Genomic DNA, 19,015 nt, shown 5'->3' on the forward strand with positions numbered 1-19,015 from the left:
ATAAAAATTCATAATTATGTATGTTTCGTTTTATTTAAATTTCAAGTTACTCATTTATTAATAATAATATACATTTTTTACATGTTACATCTCTGTATGGCAGCATTTTGTGAGTCAACTGAACCACTGTCACTGTTGAAATACTCTTTAAATTCATTTCTTATATTATGAGCTCTAGCTGTCGAACGATTACCTGCTTGATTACTTAATCTATTTGAAAACACAACCTGTGATTCATCTTGTTCTATATATGTTTTAAAATTTTCTGAAACTAATAAATTATGCAACGCTAAGCAAGCCAATATTATTTTTTCTACTTTATCTGCATTTAAATTTATTGGATTAAGCAATACTCTAAATCTGTTAGCTAAGATTCCAAATGAGCTTTCAATCATTCGACGGGCTCTAGAGAGTCGATAATTAAATATTTTTTCAGATTCTGACAATCCCCTATTAGGATAAGGTTTCATAATTCGACTGGTTAACGGAAATGCATCATCTGCAATTAATACAAATGGAATTTTTGATGTACGACTGGGTAAAGCCTGATTTGGGGGTAAATTTAAAGAGTTATTTTCTAGTGCTCCACACAGATTACTTTCTCGGAAAACACCACCATCACTTATGCGGCCATTTATTCATACATTATGGTAAGTGAATTTATAAGCTGAATCACACATGGCTAATAGAACTATTGAGTGATTCCCTTTATAATTGTAATAATATGAACCAGCAGATATCGGAGGTTTAAACATTACATGTTTTCCATCCAAAGCACCAATACAGTTGGGAAACTGTCACATTTCTTGAAACCCTTTAGCAACATTTAACCACTCTCTAGAAGATGTTGGGGTCTAAAAATAATGTTAGTTAGTTTTCATAATTTTATCTCATACATATTTACCTTCAAATATATTTCCTTTAGACTGGTATATATAGCTTCACAAACTTCAGGTACAAACCTAGAAATGCTACTTTCATGTATACGAGTTGAATACATTAATGATCTAAAGGTTTGCCCAGTTGCTAAAAATCTTAATGTAGTTTCCAACCTAAACAAAAAACGAGGCATCAAATTTATACATCTATCTAAATACAATACTATACAAACCTGCATCTTGCTGAAATACTTTCTCTAAATTGCGTATCCTGTTTTTTTATCTTATTCTCAACTAGTCCTAATAATTTTATAAACACAGTATTATTCATTCGTAAAAAGTTTTTATATGTCAAAGGGTCTTCTACTAATAATTCTTCATTCAACATATTTAATATTCCTTTGCCCAACCCTCTTCTCTCGATCCATTTTTTTCTCCATATGCGCTTTTTTTAAGAAGTGTATGATTTTTTTTCTTAATTGCTAGCATCATTATTACAATTAAATAAAGCTGCTGCACATAATTTTAGCTTCTTTTTTACCATCATTATTTACCTGTTTGTTTTTTTACTCTAATTATACAACCAAAACAAACTTCAGGTAGGTTAGACTGTCAATACAAAATTGGTAGAGCGCATGCTTACAGGCTAATTAAAATTAAGATAGTTGCAAACACAAACATACATTTTTCATACTAAATCGACTCGAGCAACTAACTAATATTTTTAGTGCTAAATTCAGTACTGAAATTAGCATAATGGCAAGCGGACCTTATACTGCAAAACCCACTCTAAAACTGTTTAGTTTCAGAATCTGTAAAGCAAATCTAAATTGATCTCTTGTCGTCGTGTATTTTGCACTTCGCTTATTTTCTCAAAGAATATCTCTAAGAGGTATTCTTCGGTGAAAAAAAAAGAGTACCTAACCAAATTTTAATGTAGGTATTAAAATATTGAAAGGCATGTACAATTGTCCATGCCGTTAATCTATCTGTAGTTGGTTTTGATCTGTGAAACAACAGACTAAAGGCAAATTGTTTGAAATGCGCTTTGATATAAATATTCAAAAATAAAAACGATTTTGTTCCACTTATACATAAGGACTCAGGTATGAAATAAAACACGCAATGTTTTTTTATTAAGTAATATTTTTTCTTTTTACCCTATCACTGTAATATTTCATTGCATTACGATATATTGGGTCTACATTGGATTCGCCCTTTCCACTCAAAACTTTATTTATCCCTTCAGCCCAATTAAAGGCAAGAAATGAAATAAATTTATCAATGAGTGCATTTAGTAATGTTTGCAAGTGTTCACAACTCTCAAACTTAAATTGCACTTGTTTTTTAATGAAAACTTGTATCATGGAAATTAAATTTTTTTTATAACAAAATGTAGGTAAAATTTCCTTTATAATTGTCTGAATTTGACTAAGGCCCGTTATAAACTTTTCAGAGCAGTACATTAATTTATCAGAAGACCCTTCATACTCTTTTATACTTGTTATATCATGCCATATAGGCAGTTTTTCCTTTGCAATAAAATTATAACGGCAAATGGTACAATCTGACAAAGTATTCTTAAACTTTTTTATCAAAAAACCACACACATGTCCTAATGCAGCCTTATCCAAGTAAATTACTATTTAACTGGGAATAAGCCACAATTAAAGGTTAAAATACGTTTATTGACGTTTCAATTTCCACTTCGGAAATCGTTCTCAAAATACAAACATTAGTAAATTAAACAAATTTTGTTTTTGTTACTTAGTGAAAAATTCTTCTAATAATTTAATTTTATCTGACTCATCTATATTGACAATTCAGACATACATTATACATTTTAAAGTAGACGACTTTAAAATGATATTGCCAATATTGTTGAGTTGCGTTCCTGGGACGACTTTACTTATAAGATAGTTCATTCGATTACATGAAATCAACTTTAACTTGAGAATATCCGTCAGAAAAGATCATAACATGTAATTCGTCTTTAAAAAGACAAATACATGCCATGATGACAGTAAAATTCTCCTGTTAGTGATTCCATAGTAAATTATGAGGGAAAAACCAGGAAAAAAACCTCATAATACTATCCCGACATGGTAAGTATTTGATCTTGCATTTATTTTACCTTCAATAAATACCAAATTCCGATTTTATATGTTTGTTATTTAAAAAATATAAATGATGTATTCTCCATATGTTACTGACTTACCAATACTGGTATTTTCTTTTTAATAACTTCCTCTTTCAATATGGGTTCTTCTTTATCGTTTATATCATTTAGGAATGTGTCCAACAACTCTGATCCACAGAGGTTAGGTGATCTGTGATGTAAACAGTTGTTTACAAATGAATCCATAACTATTTGTATATTCTATTTTTTAAATTAATATTAAGTGCTTTTATGTGTCTAGTCAGTTACTTAAGTTAGTCGTTTATTCGACTAATTATTGATATTGTACTACAGGTTGAAATAAACTCAAATGTAAGTATAAACGTTGTTAGGTTAGGTGTGGAATTTCATTATTCTCAGTATTTATTAGGTAATTTTTAATTCTTTTGTTATATTAACTCTTTGGGCAATGAAATCACAGTTTTTGCGACAACTGTGGGTTTATTCTCCGGTTAATATCGTAATAGTTGAAATGCCACAAAAGCTTAAATATATTGTTCTTTTCAGTTACAGATGTCAAGACATTGTTGTGTACCTCGATGCAAAACTAATTACACAAGCTTCTGAAGTTGGAAGGGCCTGTAAGCTCATGTTCTTTCCGAATAGATAAACAATTATGTAATAAGTGATTAAAAGCTATCAAAGAAGACAATTATACCCCAACAAAATCTTCTGTTCTGTGTGCTAAGCATTTTCATTCTGAAGATATAGTACTTCATCATACATGGAAAGACAAAGAGTGTTGTGTCTGAAAAACTAAAATTGGAATTAAATGCTATTCATAGGATTTTCTCCAATCTTCCAGCATATATGTCTATTCCTAAACCTATAGACAGAAGTGATCCATGTGAAAGACAACATCACTTTGATAAAGAGAACCACAAATTGGAACAACTGGAAAAAGACTTTCTCAAACAAGATTTAATAGACTCGTTTGATAACTTTATTAACAAATGCAGCATGAAGATTACTTTAAATGAGTGGAATTAAAAAGTGACGAATGACAGTGTATATTTTTATTTTTTAAACATTCAAGAATGTAGTGACTCATATGACATTGGTCTAAAGATATTAAGTAGTGTTAAAATTTCTAAAAATTTAAAAGTTACTGTACATATAGTGTACTGTATGTATAGGTGAAAATTTGTTCAAATGGTCAAGTATTAACTTTATCCCTTTAGCGCCTCTGGTGGGTCATTTCGGTACTAATTAAAATTTAATGGGAAATTCAAAATATTTTATTATTTTCCAATGGAATAATCTCACATATTGTGAGTGATGTGACAATACCTATCTGCTTTTTCACAAGTTTTGTAGGGAGGCGAAAAACTTTATTTAGAGTCACCTCCTGTTTTCATATGATATTTTTTTGACTTGTTTTGTAGTAAAGTCATAGAATTTACTACAAAACAAGTCAAAACTTACATATAAAAACAGGAGGTGACCCTAAAAAAAGTTTTGTGTCTCTCCTACAAAACTCATGAAAAAGCAAATAGAGATATTGCCAAATCACTGACTATATAATATTATTAAAATAAAATATCATAACTTACTAAGCTTGTAAGTAATACTCATAAATTATTTGCAACAAGACAAACTGGAAATGTGAGTATATTAATAATATTCTCAAGTTGCAAAATATATAAGTTTTTATTATTTCTTCTGTCAAATGTGGTTATAAGGAAAAGGGCATATAAAAAAATTATACAATTTTTTTTTTCTAAATATATGTGTATTAATTTGCTGTTTCTGATAAAATAGATATAAAATATATTTATTACATTGGTATAATATACTTTGATCATTTAATAATAAAATTCTATAACTGAATAACATATCATGAATTTACATAGCTCATGATTTTTATTTATTTAACATCCCATTTATTTACAACTTTTAAAGCAAATTAGTGAGATGAGGTTGCAAGAAGCAGAAATACAGCTAGAAGAAATGGAAGATGAAAGAGAGAAAGATAATATCCTAACAGAGGAAAAAGTCATCAAAGCAATACAAAAACTGAAAGAAAACAAAGCTCCTGGATTAGATGGCATACCATCTTAACTTTTAAAACATGGCACAAAAAATCTGACCTATAGTATACATAGACTAGTAAAACTGATATGGAGGCAGGTGAAACTACCTGAATACTGGAACATAGGTATAATTGTACCTATACACAAGAAAGGGAACTAAACAGTTTGTGATAACTAGAGATGCATTACCCTGCTAAATGTGACCTACATTCTTTACAATCGACTGTCGCGATATTGTGAAAGCATAATAGGAAAATATTAGTGTGGGTTTCAGGAAAATATCCATCAAATATTCCTTTTAAGACAAGCTTTAGAAAAAACATATGATTATGGAATTGATACTTATCATTTGTATGTATATTTTAGATGTGCCTAGGAAAATGTAGACAGAAACGCACTATACAAAGCCATGGTAGAATTTAATATCCCAATACACTTAGTGAGGTTGGTGAAAGCAACCCTCTCAACAGTTGAGTGTAAGGTTAGAGTGCAGAACGGAATATCAAGAACTTTCCAGACATAAATAGGTCTTTGACAGAGAGATAGCCTATCATGCCATGTATTCAAGATTGTTCTTAGTGAAAGCTATTAGAGAATCTGGAATAACAACAAGAGTGACGATTATTAATGGGAGTGTACAAATACTAGCATATGCAGACGACCTTGATATCATAACAAGAAGAAGGGTGGACCTGGTTCAATCGTTCACAGCATTGGAAGCAGCAGCAGAAAGAAAGAGACTACATGTTAACACTAATAGATATATGATATACATGAAGAGTATATGAAGGTCACAAATAATAATCAAGTAGAAAAACCTGAAGATCTAATGGTTGGAAAATATACTTTCGAAGGAGTAAGGGAGTTCATATATCTAGGCTCACAAATAAACCACTGTTATTTTATCATAGAAAAATTAATCTTGTGAGACTTGAAATACTAATTAATATTTTGTTGGGAAATAAGCCACAATAAAGTTAAAAATAAGTTTATTGACGTTTCAATTTCCACTTCGGAAATCGTTCTCAAAATACAAATTTTGTTTTTGTTACTTAGTGAAAAAAATTCTTCTAATAATTTAATTTTATCTGACTCAATCATATTGACAATTCAGACCCATATTATACATTTTAGAGTAGAAGACTTTTAAAATGATATTGCCAATATTGGTAAGTTGCGTTCCTGGGACGACTTTAATATAAGATAGTTCATTCGATTACATGAAATCAACTTTAAATATTTTTTTTGCGCCAATTGATTTATACTGCCTGCATATGTTCTTTTTGCTGTCTTTCCTTTTAATATTTTGTTAATATTTGCACATCAAGTAAAAATATGAAAAGAACATAAAAATTCAGCAAACAATTGCAACATATTGGGATTCGTACAATTAAAGACATAACAAAATTCCAATTGAGTTGTTAATTGATATACTAAATTAAATTTAATATCTTTAATTGTACAAATCTGAGGTATTATTACCATTAAAATCTGTATTGATTTAATGACTAACTGATTATATGAAGAGTTTGGATATAACAATGCATTGCAGCAATATGCTCTTGCATCAATAAATCTAGATTCTGCTATATGTACTCAGATCTTTTTTTCCAACTAGGTCTGCCCTGCATATTTTACATCTTTTGATTTTTTTTAATAATTTTTTTGCTACATATCCAGATATATATGTTAATTTACCTTTTTCAATGTCATTTAAATTTGGAAAATTGTTTATTTGATTTAGAATTATTATATTTTTAGCATCACTAACTGGTTCATGAGTTTTTGTTAAAAAAGCTTTTAAATTTGACAATGAAGTTGAATGCTGAAGTTGAATGTGATGCTTCATAATTATTTATTATCAATGATTTAAAAGAATTTACAAAAGAAAAGCAAGATGGATTGATATTCCTAATACCATGAGACCTAATGGATCCAAAGAAGTTCTCTAGAGGATCTTGACTTAAATTTCTTATTGCTAAAAATTTAAATCTATCTTTATTCAATTTGTTCCACAAATATTTTAGAGCTTTGATAGTGTGAATCCAGTTCTTTACAGAAGGAGGTTGACGATTACTATTTATAAATTTAAATGTTTCAAATACTTTTATTGCTTCTGTCCAAAAATGTTCATGTTCCGATCTATTAGTAACGGCTACTCTTAGTCCTTTTCCCCCTTCCGGTAACACTTTTGCTCCATTCACACTGTCAAAAACTTTGTCCATAAATAAAATAAACTCTGCAGTGTGAAGAGCTTCCTTTTGCATATCAGAACCTAAAATAGACAAGTACAAAATTAACACGTTTTTACAGAGTATAACAAGAATGAATGTTTTATTAATGTTTATAAAAAGAATGTTGCAAACACCATTTATTAACCAGTGGTCTTATAATAAAAAAATAATTCTAATGCACTAACCTATAGTGTTCTAAAAATATTTTCTTTTTAATACAATATTGAAAATGCATAAAATGTGCAAAACAAAAAAAAAAAAGAAATTGATATTTTCAAAAACAATTGTTAAATACGATTATTGTTTGCTTCCTGAAAAATTTTAAAATTGACGCTTACACAGGGAGCTATTCAAATAATCTTTTAAAAATAATTCAGACCATATGTTACTGGAAATGTAACATTTAAGGATATATTTTATTGTAAATTATCTTTTAATACCTAATTTTTTCGTTAAGTGACTTGCTTTTACTAGTAGTATATACTTACTGTGTGTTGCTAACATCTTCATTGCTGCAGCAACTCTTCCACTGAATATTTGTGCTGCGAATGAAACTTTCATTTTTTTTTTTAATTTTTTACATGCGCTTCAGTGAGTTTATTGCACATTTTGTAATCATTATCATGATTCTCCATTGTATATAATTTTGTGATATGATCCCAACTGGCTATTTGGTGACCATATATCTATGAGAAAGAAACTCATGGATATGAGTTCACTAATATTCTGAAGGGATACCTATACCAGTAATGTTTACTTGTTTTGGGGTCCAGTCGTGAAATCCAATAAAATATACTGCTACAACTCCCAAAGGAACCTAAAATTTCAAAAACTGTTATTTCGAGGTAGTGACTCAACTTATTGACTACTCCGGACTTGTAAAATATGTGAAATAGTTAACTTTAAGTTATTTAAATTTTTAATTTATTTATTATTAATCTAAAATAGTTATTTAACCAATCAAAACCAAAGCAATTTATTCAGTCTACACAGAATATAGCAAAACAAGTTGATTTAACGTATAGACATAAAAAAAAATTTTGAAGTACAAAAACTAAATGTTAAAATGAAAATCTAAAAGCACAACTAGTGAAAACCATAACAACCCAAGATCAAAACCAAAAGTTAAAGGAGATATATTTTTTTTTAAGCCAGAAGTGGAACAGACGCCACACGTTGGGTCTAGCCAATTGAAACCTCTATACTTCGGGAGTATTGGATTTTAGGAAGCGTATAGCTTACAAATTTCAGAAGCACTGGAAGAGAGGTGATGCAAAATACTAAAGATATGGCTAAGCTCAGAGGAACAAATTTAAATAGCCAAAGAGACACTAAATCTCAAGTGAGGATTCGGGCTAGCTTCAATGCACTGAATCGTGGCTGAAATTTAGTAAAATAATCAACAACTACTAAAGCATATTGGGAACCTTTATAAGACCTAGGGTACGGACCAATGAGATCTAAAGGTAGAAGTTGAAATGGAAAATCAATCTGTAGATAACTACCCATTAAACCTGGTTGAGGAAGATTTGTTGGTTTGCATGTAGCACAGATTTTGCATTTAGCAATATAGCTACGTACAGTTTGACGCATCTTAGGCCAGTAATAAAGTTCAGATATTCGACGCAAAGTTTTGTAAAAACCAAAATGAGCTGCCGCAGGATGGTCATGAAAGGTGGCCAAAACCTCTGCTCTATTAGGAGTTGGAACGACTATCTTCCAATCCGACATTCCAGTAAGGGCATCCATGGAACTTAAGACATGTTTATACAAAACACCATGTTCAACTTTAAAATCAGGAAATTTACCTGGTACATTCTGTACATCATACAACATTTTCCGATACCAGTCATCTGGTTGTAAGGAAGATAAGTCTAACAAATTAATATCATAAGTTCTAGAGAGTGCATCAGCGACTACTACACCTGAAGCTTTACGATGAACAATTTTATAATCGTATTGTGCCAATTTTAAAATCCACCTAGCCAAACGAGGAGATGGGTTCTTCATACTTTGTAACCACACCAAACTACTGTGGTCAGTTATGACCGTAAACGAACGACCTTCAAGAAAACATCTAAAATGTTCAATACCTGTAATTATAGCTAACAACTCCTTTTCAGTTGTAGTATAATTTTTCTGGACTTTATTTAATTTCCTGCTGGTGTAGGCTATAGGGTGTTCTTCTCCATCAACAATTTGATAGAGTACCCCACCAGATGCTGTGTTTGAACAATCAGTCATCAAATAGAAAGGCTTAGAGAAATCCGGTGCTACCATAACTGGGGAATTTGTGAGAGCCTCCTTGATTTTAATGAAAGCTTCATTAGCTTCAGGAGTCCACACAATATTTTGTCCCGTTTTGTTATCCCCTGACAACAAGGTAGAATAAGACTCTTGACAAATTTTTTGTAATAAACCACCATTCCTAACAATCGACGGACTTGAGTGGTATTTTTAGGCACTGGAAAATCACGAATAGCCGATACCTTATCAGGATCAGTATGGAGACCATGTGAATCTACAACATATCCCAAAAACTTAATAGACTCACGACAAAAGCTACTTTTATCTAAGTTAATAGTCAAATTTGCATCTTTTAAACGCTGAAACAACTGCTGCAATACAGAGATATGAGTTTCAAAATCAGGAGTAATAACAGGAATATCATCAAGATAATACTGACAAAAAGGATCTCAAGCAGGACCAATTACCAAATCCATTAACCGACACATAGTCTGCGGAGCAGACACAAGACCAAAAGGCATTGTAGTGAACTGATACAATCCTTTTCCATTGACTGCAAAATCAGTGAGCTTCTTACTCCCTTCGCTCAGTGGAATCTGTAAAAATGCTTTCTTCAACTCAATAGATGAAATGAATTTAGCGTTTTGTAACTTACTCAGGATGATATCTATACGAGGTATAGGATACGCATCTCTGTTCATGGTTATACTGTTAAGTTTACGTCCGTCAAAACAGACACGAAAAGTCCAGTCTTTCTTTTTTGTCAACCACAAAAGGCTACAAAAAGAAGAAGTACTGGGCTCAATAATACCTAACTTTAGCATTTCATCTACCTCCTTTACTAGGCTTTCATGCCAGGCTTGAGGCAAGGGATATTGATATTGCCTGAAGGGCTTGGACGAACCCACATCAATGTGATGTTCGATGAGATGAGTTTTACCCAACTTATTTTTCGAAGAGATAGAAGAGAATGATTTGATAACATTATTTAACTGCTCTACTTCACGAGCATTCAGTCTACTCATATCTTTAACTGCATTGACACAAGAGATATTAAACGAAGAGACAGATATCATTGTACGAGACGCACAATAAAGCCTCGATGGTTAGCGGACTGTATACTTAATTAATTGAAATAAGACTCACGAAACTTACTGTAGTTACACCTTTATTTAATTTAGACTATTCACCATTCACTTATGATAATTAGATGGCTATAAGCCAGAGCTAATACAATATTTACTAGTTCAATAATAATAATAATTAGATGGCAACAAGCCAGAGCTAATGTATGTTTTTACTTTTTATAAAACTACAACTAAAAAAAATGGCGTTATGCGTAATGAATGCACTGGCGCAGAATGTCACTTGTCACTTTTTGGTGGTGGCAGGGAGAAACACTGTCACTTCCGACCGAACACACCCGAACCTACAAAGCGTCCCAATAATTTTGCATAGGTGTTGGATATTGTTTCCAACATGCTGGGGGCCAGAGCATTTCATGTGAAATCTTACAAATATAGCTACTATCTAAAATACTAGTTATACTACTTCTTACACTAAATTAATTTTATTTACATTATTTACAATTATTCATAGGATGGCAATACTGCCACCTTTGTGACTGATCTTACATAGGTCCCATTTTTGGTTTTAACTTCAACAACACTAACCATTTTATCCTTTCCAGGGATAACCTTGGTGATACGTGCAAGTGCCCATTTAAATGATGGAATATTGTCTTCTTTTAGTAAGACTAACATATCTTCCTTTAAATTAGGTAGTTTATTTTTCCATTTTGGCCTATTTTGCAACTGTGTTAAATAGTCTTGATGCCACTTTTTCCAAAAGTGCTGTTGCATTTGAGTACAGAGATTCCAAAATTTTATACGATTTTTTGGAACTTCGGTAATATCAGGTTCTGGAAAGCTGGTTATGGGGGCTCCTATAAGAAAATGTCCTGGTGTTAAATATTCCAGATTTGTTGGATCTTGTGACATAGCCATAAGTGGTCTTGAATTCAAGATACTTTCCACTTGTACAATTAATGTATTAAATTGCTCATATGTGAGCTCATTTGTGCCCATGACTCTTTTTATGTGGTATTTGGCACTTTTTACTCCAGCCTCCCACAAACCACCAAAAACTGGGGAGTAACTGGGAATAAAACTAAATTTAATTTTTTCATTTAAACCGACATTTTCTATTTTTACTGATTGATTATAAAAGTTATTAATTTGATTGTTAGCACCCTTGAACGTGGATCCATTATCACAATATACGTTCAAAGGCTTCCCACGGCGAGAAATGAAGCGCTTAAATGCTGCTAAAAAAGTTTCAGTAGTAAGGTCTGATAATAGTTCCATGTGGATAGCTTTTACAGAAAAGCACACAAAAAGAGCTATATAGGCTTTTGTGCTTATTGATTTTCTTATTCTCGATTGCTTGACGAGAAAAGGGCCACAAAAGTCTATTCCCACATTTTGAAATACTCTAGCAGCACAAACTCTTGTTTCTGGTAGAGATCCCATTAATTGTTCAGAACATTTTGCTTTAAATTTGAAGCATATTACACACTTTTTAGTAATTTTTTTTACTTCTCGGTTTCCATTTATTAACCAATAATTTAAATTTAATGAACTTAGCACTTGCCTGGGACCAGCATGAAGTAATTTCAAATGTTCATGCCTTATTATGAGATCTGTAACATGACTAGCCTTTGGCAAAATTATTGGATGCTTTTGAGTATATAAGATGTTAGAATTATGTAATCTACCACCTACTCTTAAAAGCCCATCACCATCAACAAAACGAGACAGCGTACTTAATGGTGATTTTAAAACTATATTTGATATAAGATCTTTAATTTCCTGAGAAAAATGATAATATTGTTGACACTTTATAATTACCTTTAAAGAATTATCTAACTCTAGCAAATTTAAATTACCAGAAAATTTTTCTGTGCCTTTCAATTTACTTAGAGAATTATTTTTAAATCATAGAATGTATGCTGTAATTCTTTGCAGTTTAGTTATATTGGAGTATTTTTTAAAGAATGTATTTTCCTTTGTTTGTATAACATGTACACTAACTTTTTGTTCAGGCATTGGATAAGGAAATTGAACAGGTAGCTCATTATGAGCAAAATTTTTGTCCAACAGCATTTTTGGACCAGTAAACCATAAGGGATGCAACTCAATATCATTAGGCTCCAAGCCTCTAGAAAGGCAGTCTGCTGGGTTTTCTTTGCTATTAATATAAAGCCATTTAAAGTTTGTGGACATGTTTTGAATTTTTAAAACACGATTAGCTACATAAGGAGTTAATTTGACAGGTTCGGTTTTTAACCAAGCCAATACTATATTTGAGTCACAATAAAGAAAAATCTTTTTAATATTTGCTTTTAACAAATTATGAATTTTAAAAGTTAAATTAGTTAACAACAAGGCACCATTTAGCTCTAGTTTAGGTATAGTTAACTTTTTATTTATTGGAACGATTCTAGACTTTGAGCAAATTAAATTAACATTAACTGTGTCATTACAAATAGTTCGAGCATAAAGTGCTGCTCCATATGCTTGCATTGATGAATCACAGTACCCTACAAGTTCAATACTTTCAGCATCAGTAAAGGCTAAATTTCTTGGAATTTTTAAAACTGGCATATTTATTAGACCAGTAATAAAATTTTTCCAAATTTCCTGCAAATCATTAGGCAGTACCTCATCCCATTTAATTTTACGAAGCCAAATTGTCTGCATTATAACTTTTGCTTTGACTAACACTGGACCTGCTAATCCTAAAGGATCATAAAATTTTGATATAAAGCTTAATACCTGTCTTTTTGTTAGACAGTCATTGATATTAATTTTTGGCGATGACAGTTTAAAATTATCAGTAATGGTATCATATGATAAACCTAATGTTTTTACAACAAAGTTGATTTTATTTATGTCAATTTCATCAAAATGTTGATTTTCTTTGGGGATATCACTTATTATTCTTGGATCGTTTGAACACCACTTGTGCAAGGAAAATGACCTTAGTTGCAAAAGATAAATTAGTTCATTTTTGAGTTTCTTTGCTTCTTCTATAGTATCACTTCCTGCTAGGATGTCATCTACATAGGTATTATTTATTAATGCTTTAGCTGCCAAAGGAAAATTTTGTCCTTCTGTATTGGCTAGTTCGACTAAACATCTAGTAGCTAGAAACGATGAGCTTCGTAACCCATATGTTATTGTTTGCAACTGGATACACTTTAGCTCACTATGTGGTTCTCTCCATAATATATTTAAATATCTTCTGTCTTCAGGGTGAATAAGTATCATTCTAAACATTTGTTTAATATCAGTAGATATAATATATTTATAAATTCTAAATAGGATTAATATATCAAATAGTTCATTTTGTACAACAGCACCATTATATAGAAAATCATTTAAGCACTTTTTGCTCTTAGATTTAATACTACCGTCAAAAACTATTCTTAATTTTGTAGTCTTCTTATCCTCTCTTATTACTGGATGGTGAGCCATAAAATAAACCTCGCCATTATTTAAAATTTTTGGATCATAATGAACAATTTTAGCATGACCAAGTTGAATATATTCATCTATGAATTTTTTATAATCAAAGTATAGAGTTGGGTTTAGAACAAACCTTTTCTCTAAGTTTTCAAATCTCTTAAGAGCTACAGCAAAAGAGTTACCTAAATTAATATTTTCTTGTTTTAGAGGCAGATTAACTTGATATTTGTTTTCGATTATTTTTATTGAATTTTGAAAACTAGCCTCACAAGCTTCCTGATCACTTGTAAATTCTAAGAATACTTCAGGAACCTTTTCCATTTCCCAAAATTGAGAGATGGCAGTGTCTAAATCACTATAAGTTGTATGCATGCATACAATATTTAAATTTGAGAACTGGTTGGTTGATACAGATCCACTAACAATAAAACCTAAAAGAGTATTTTGAAGTATTAGTTCTTGGCAGTTTATTTTTTCTGCGAGAAAATATTTTAAACACAACATCAGCTCCTAGTAGTAGACTGATTTCACCGCTTTGAATAAAAGTGTCATCAGACAATTGAACAAATTCTGGTATTTTAGATGTATTAAAACTAAACCTGGGTAGATTCCCTGTTATTATATCCACTACAGAACATTTTATATTTGTACTGAAGTCATATATACATGATTCTATATTCAAATCAACTGCCTTTTGGATTCTTGTGCTATTTTGTGAAATCCCTACAATATCTAAATAATTATTGTATGTCTTTAGGTTTAACCTTTTTACTAAACTATTTGTTACCAAAGAAACCTGTGAGCCTGTATCGACCAAACCTCTGACAATCAAGTTGTGACCTGATGCTGTTCTAACCTTTACCTTTACAGTAGGTAAGATCGTATTTGCTCGATTTTTATAAATCGAATTAAAATTTACTACAGCATCGTATTGCGATGAAGTGCTTGCATCTTGATTAGATTGAGCAATATTAGAACTTACTGCCACTTTTTCTAAGTGCAGTAATGAATTGTGTCCTTTGTGACAGGTTTGGCATTTTAAATTTAACCTACATTTATCAGTATGGCTGTTTAAACTTAGTTTGTTTCTATCAACAAAGGAAATTCTTTCATTGACTGAAAGGACTTTAAATTTTTTGCAACTATAAAGTTTATGTCCATTGATGGAACAGTATTGACATTTAACATTACTTTGTGATTTGGTTACTAAGTGTGTAAGTTGTTTATTTTCCTTCAACTTTGTTTCAGATGTACTATTAGTGGCTTCAAGAGCCATTGCCCTATTTTCGAGATATTTTAGAAATCCATTTAATGATGGTAAACTTGAACTATCTCTATCAATTTGATATGACCTATTCGTAAACTGATCTATTTTTCTAGACAGTATACAGACTAAAAGCATATCCCAGCTATCTACTGGTTGATTAAGATTTTTTAAGGCACCAATTTGTTGTTTGACCTTACTTATAAATTCTCGTAATGAACTAGCAGTTCCTTTTTGCATGGCAGGTATATCAAGAACTTGGTAAATATGTGAATTAATAATCATAGTTTCATTATTGTATCTGTTATTTAAAATTTGTAAAGCTTCATTGTATGAATCATTCACTAATGGCAGATTATTTATTAAGCTGAGGGCTTCATGTGTTAAATAATTTTTTAGATAAAATAATTTTTCTACGCTTTTTAAATTTATATTTTTGTCTATAACTGCTGTAAATATATCTATAAATGATTTATATTTAGTTAAATCTTTCCCATCAAATGTGGGAATTTCAATTGAAGGTAATTTAGTGGTACTGGTTGCATGATGCTGTGGCATATTATGAACTAAAGGCACTGTGATTTTATTGTTTTTCATGGATGTAACTCCTTGGATGGTTGCCAATAGATCTACATATTCAGCTTCTATGTCATCAATATCATCATCAAAATTTTCATCTAAATGAGCAATTTCTGTATTTAAATCAGTTATAGTTTTAAATGATTCACATAACATGTCTTTTCTAATAGAAAATAGATCATCCTTTTTTGAACTTTCTGGATCATCTTTATGTTCACTAATAAATCTTTTTACCCGACTTATAGTGCTTAGCGCTTGCCTTTTCCTTGTTATCAGTTTTTCCAAATCCTTTTTAGACATATTTAAAGGCTTTGTTAAGTTAAGTGACAAAGTATTTTTAATATAAAAATGTATCTAAGTATGAGATTCTGAAACACTGATAAAAAAAAGAAAAACGGTCGTTAAAGTAAACAATTACCTTTAAAATATTAATTAAACATAACACACAAGACAATACATACAAAAATAGGACCAAATACCTATACTTATATTTTTAAAAACAGAAATCAAAGTAAATATTTGTTACTTAATAGGGTTATGTCCAATAAATTGTTAATTTTTGACGTAATGAAACGGTGAATGTCAACGCGAACACAGAGCACAGAAATCCAAGTTGGTGTGTCGGCGTTCCTTGGCTCGATGATTGTCATAAAGGGAAGAGAGCAGTCTTACTTAAGGTTTCGTTCCGTGTTCTATTTATTGACATTAGAGCTGGCAGCCAGAACAGGGAGCACGCAAAATAGAATTCTATTCTAGTGACGTCACGTTGCCTAGCAACCAGTACGCCTCGTTTTGAAACGATAATTTGGTAGCATGCCGTATCGAAATTACCTTTACCGCTCCCCGTAACAACCTTGTAAAATCGTGTCGATTCTTTATGTCAATACCACAGTATAGACAACAACTTTGTTGTTATCTATACTGTGTCAATACCAATAGTTTAAGGTTAAGTAAGACGTTTATTGGATATTTTGTGCTTTGTGCTCCCAATCCCAAACAAACCAAAATATTCATTTTCAATAGACATGAGGGTAAATGCAGACCATTGGGCAATTTTGTTGGATTTTGCTGAAAAAAATCCATCAATTATTACAAATAGATTTCCAGGATGTAACGGCAAAGAAAAGGTGACAGAACTGTGGAAGCAACTTTCAAATAAACTAAATGCACTTGGATATGGTGAAAAAACTACAGCTGAATGGAAAAAGGTAATAATTGCTTTTGAAGAAAACAAAACATTACCAAAAAATATATTTTATTTCAGACGCTAATTGATTGGAAGTCCAAAGTAAAAGGAAAAGCTGCTGGTATAAAAACGTATGAAAGCAAGACTGGAGGTGGACCGTCATGTAGTCAACAGTTGTCCTCATATGAACTTAGATTGCTAAGCATAATGGGAAATCCTTCATATGAGGGGAATCCTAAAAATGAGGAAGTGGGTTTGAAAAAAAGAAAATTGTATGTAAGTAGGAATGTTAAAAATACAGTATACTCCCTCTATAACGAACACGGTTATTACGAGGTTTCGCTTATAACGAGGTACATTAGATGTCCCGTAAAATTTCTATTGACCTATAACCCTCTATAGCGAGAGAGCTAAATTTGGTTATAACGAGAGAAAATAAAATTGAAAAACGTGTTTTTTTACGTTTTTGGCCCGGACGTAGCTATAAATAAATACCTTTTTAAACGGCCCCGCAATACATATAACTGCCGCCCGCAATAAACTTCTTTACAATAAATACAACTGTTTCACATATTTAGAAAATATGATAGAATAATACTGAACAATTTAAAGCAGGCAAAAATGACAGAATTCTTCCAATTGCAGAAGCAATAGTTTATGTTATCCGTGAAAATGGGCTTTATACATTATGTAGTTGGGAAAAATGCAAGTACAGATTTTTTGTTTTAACCTATATCTTTATTTATTTTTATTTATTTATTTATTATATTATTTATTATATTTATATTATTTATTATATTTATATCATTGACAATAAAAAAAACTCTTTTTTGTTTTAATGCCATTTCAGTTCTCGTTATAGAGGGAGTCTACTGTAGTTTAGTAAAAGTATTTAAGTAAATACAAAATGCAAATACATTGTTACTTTATTATTTAAAATAGAACTACAAAATAATTTTTAACAAAAGTATTTACATATACTTAAGATCCAAAATACATATTTTCAAAATAGGTTTTCCAAATAAAATACCTTATTACTTATTTAACTGATTTTAATACTAGTATTTGTTTTATGTAAGTAAGCTTTATTTCTGTAATAAGTGTAGATATTTTGTTTTAGGAAGATGTAAGCCTTGGACACAATACAAATACTAAACCTAAGTTGATCCTTCTTGATCCTAATAAAACCAAGCCGTATATTCCTTCAACTCATCTCCCTGCTACCATTGTCCCCCCTTCAACTCATCTCCCTGCTACCATTGTCTCCCCTTCAACTCATTTCCCTGATACCATTGTTCGCCCTCCAACTCATCTCCCTGCTACCCTTGTTCACCCTATTAATTCTGAATCTTTTGATACTGTACCCCAATTACCCAAGGATTTACATTCAATAGCCAGTGTGAGCCGTCCTTCTCTGGGCAATCAAATACTGAAAAGTATTAATTTTCCAGTTACTGAACTTCCCAGTATAATATCCTCTAACTCTACACCAGATACCTTTCTCCCATCTAAATTAAAAACCCAGCAATGTTTTCCAAACCCGACTAATTCCAATGTTCCAAAAGGAAAAGGATACAAAATAACACAATGATTAATATGCATAAAGAACTTTTAGAAGTGCTTAAGGATATAAACACCAACATAAGTTCCTTAGCTTCAAGTGGTAGTCAAATAGTTGAGGTGTTGAAAAAGTAATGTTTAATTATTGTAAATAAATGTATCTATCTATCTAAACAGCCCTAAACATCCATCCTTCGATATAGGCCTCCTCCTCCTCCTTCCATGCCTCTCTCTCTTGGGCAATTTGTATCCATTTTGACCCGGCGTGTTTCTTTAGATCATCTGATCATCGCATTTGTTTTCGTTTTTGATTCGTCTTGTGATTC

The 19,015-nt window shown here is 31.2% G+C and overlaps 1 protein-coding gene and 1 long non-coding RNA gene across 2 annotated transcripts; one reads left to right on the top strand and one right to left on the bottom strand.

The window, feature by feature from the left end:
• Positions 1 to 13: 13 nt before the first annotated feature.
• Positions 14 to 1,712, bottom strand: LOC140436922 (uncharacterized). The gene is made up of 3 exons (XR_011950328.1): positions 1,112 to 1,712; positions 905 to 1,052; positions 14 to 854 (listed from the first exon to the last, which is right to left on the bottom strand). It is a non-coding gene; the product is annotated as an uncharacterized lncRNA (long non-coding RNA).
• A 15,193-nt stretch (positions 1,713 to 16,905) lies between these two features.
• LOC140435906 (uncharacterized) lies at positions 16,906 to 18,720 on the top strand. The gene is made up of 3 exons (XM_072524619.1): positions 16,906 to 17,151; positions 17,208 to 17,405; positions 18,250 to 18,720. Exons 1-3 carry the CDS (start codon positions 16,969 to 16,971, stop codon positions 18,718 to 18,720), a joined length of 852 nt encoding a protein of 283 aa, XP_072380720.1. The 5' UTR covers positions 16,906 to 16,968.
• The last annotated feature ends 295 nt before the right edge of the window (positions 18,721 to 19,015 follow it).

This window comes from Diabrotica undecimpunctata, chromosome 3 (assembly GCF_040954645.1).
Source record: "Diabrotica undecimpunctata isolate CICGRU chromosome 3, icDiaUnde3, whole genome shotgun sequence".
Taxonomy (NCBI): Eukaryota; Metazoa; Arthropoda; class Insecta; order Coleoptera; family Chrysomelidae; genus Diabrotica; species Diabrotica undecimpunctata.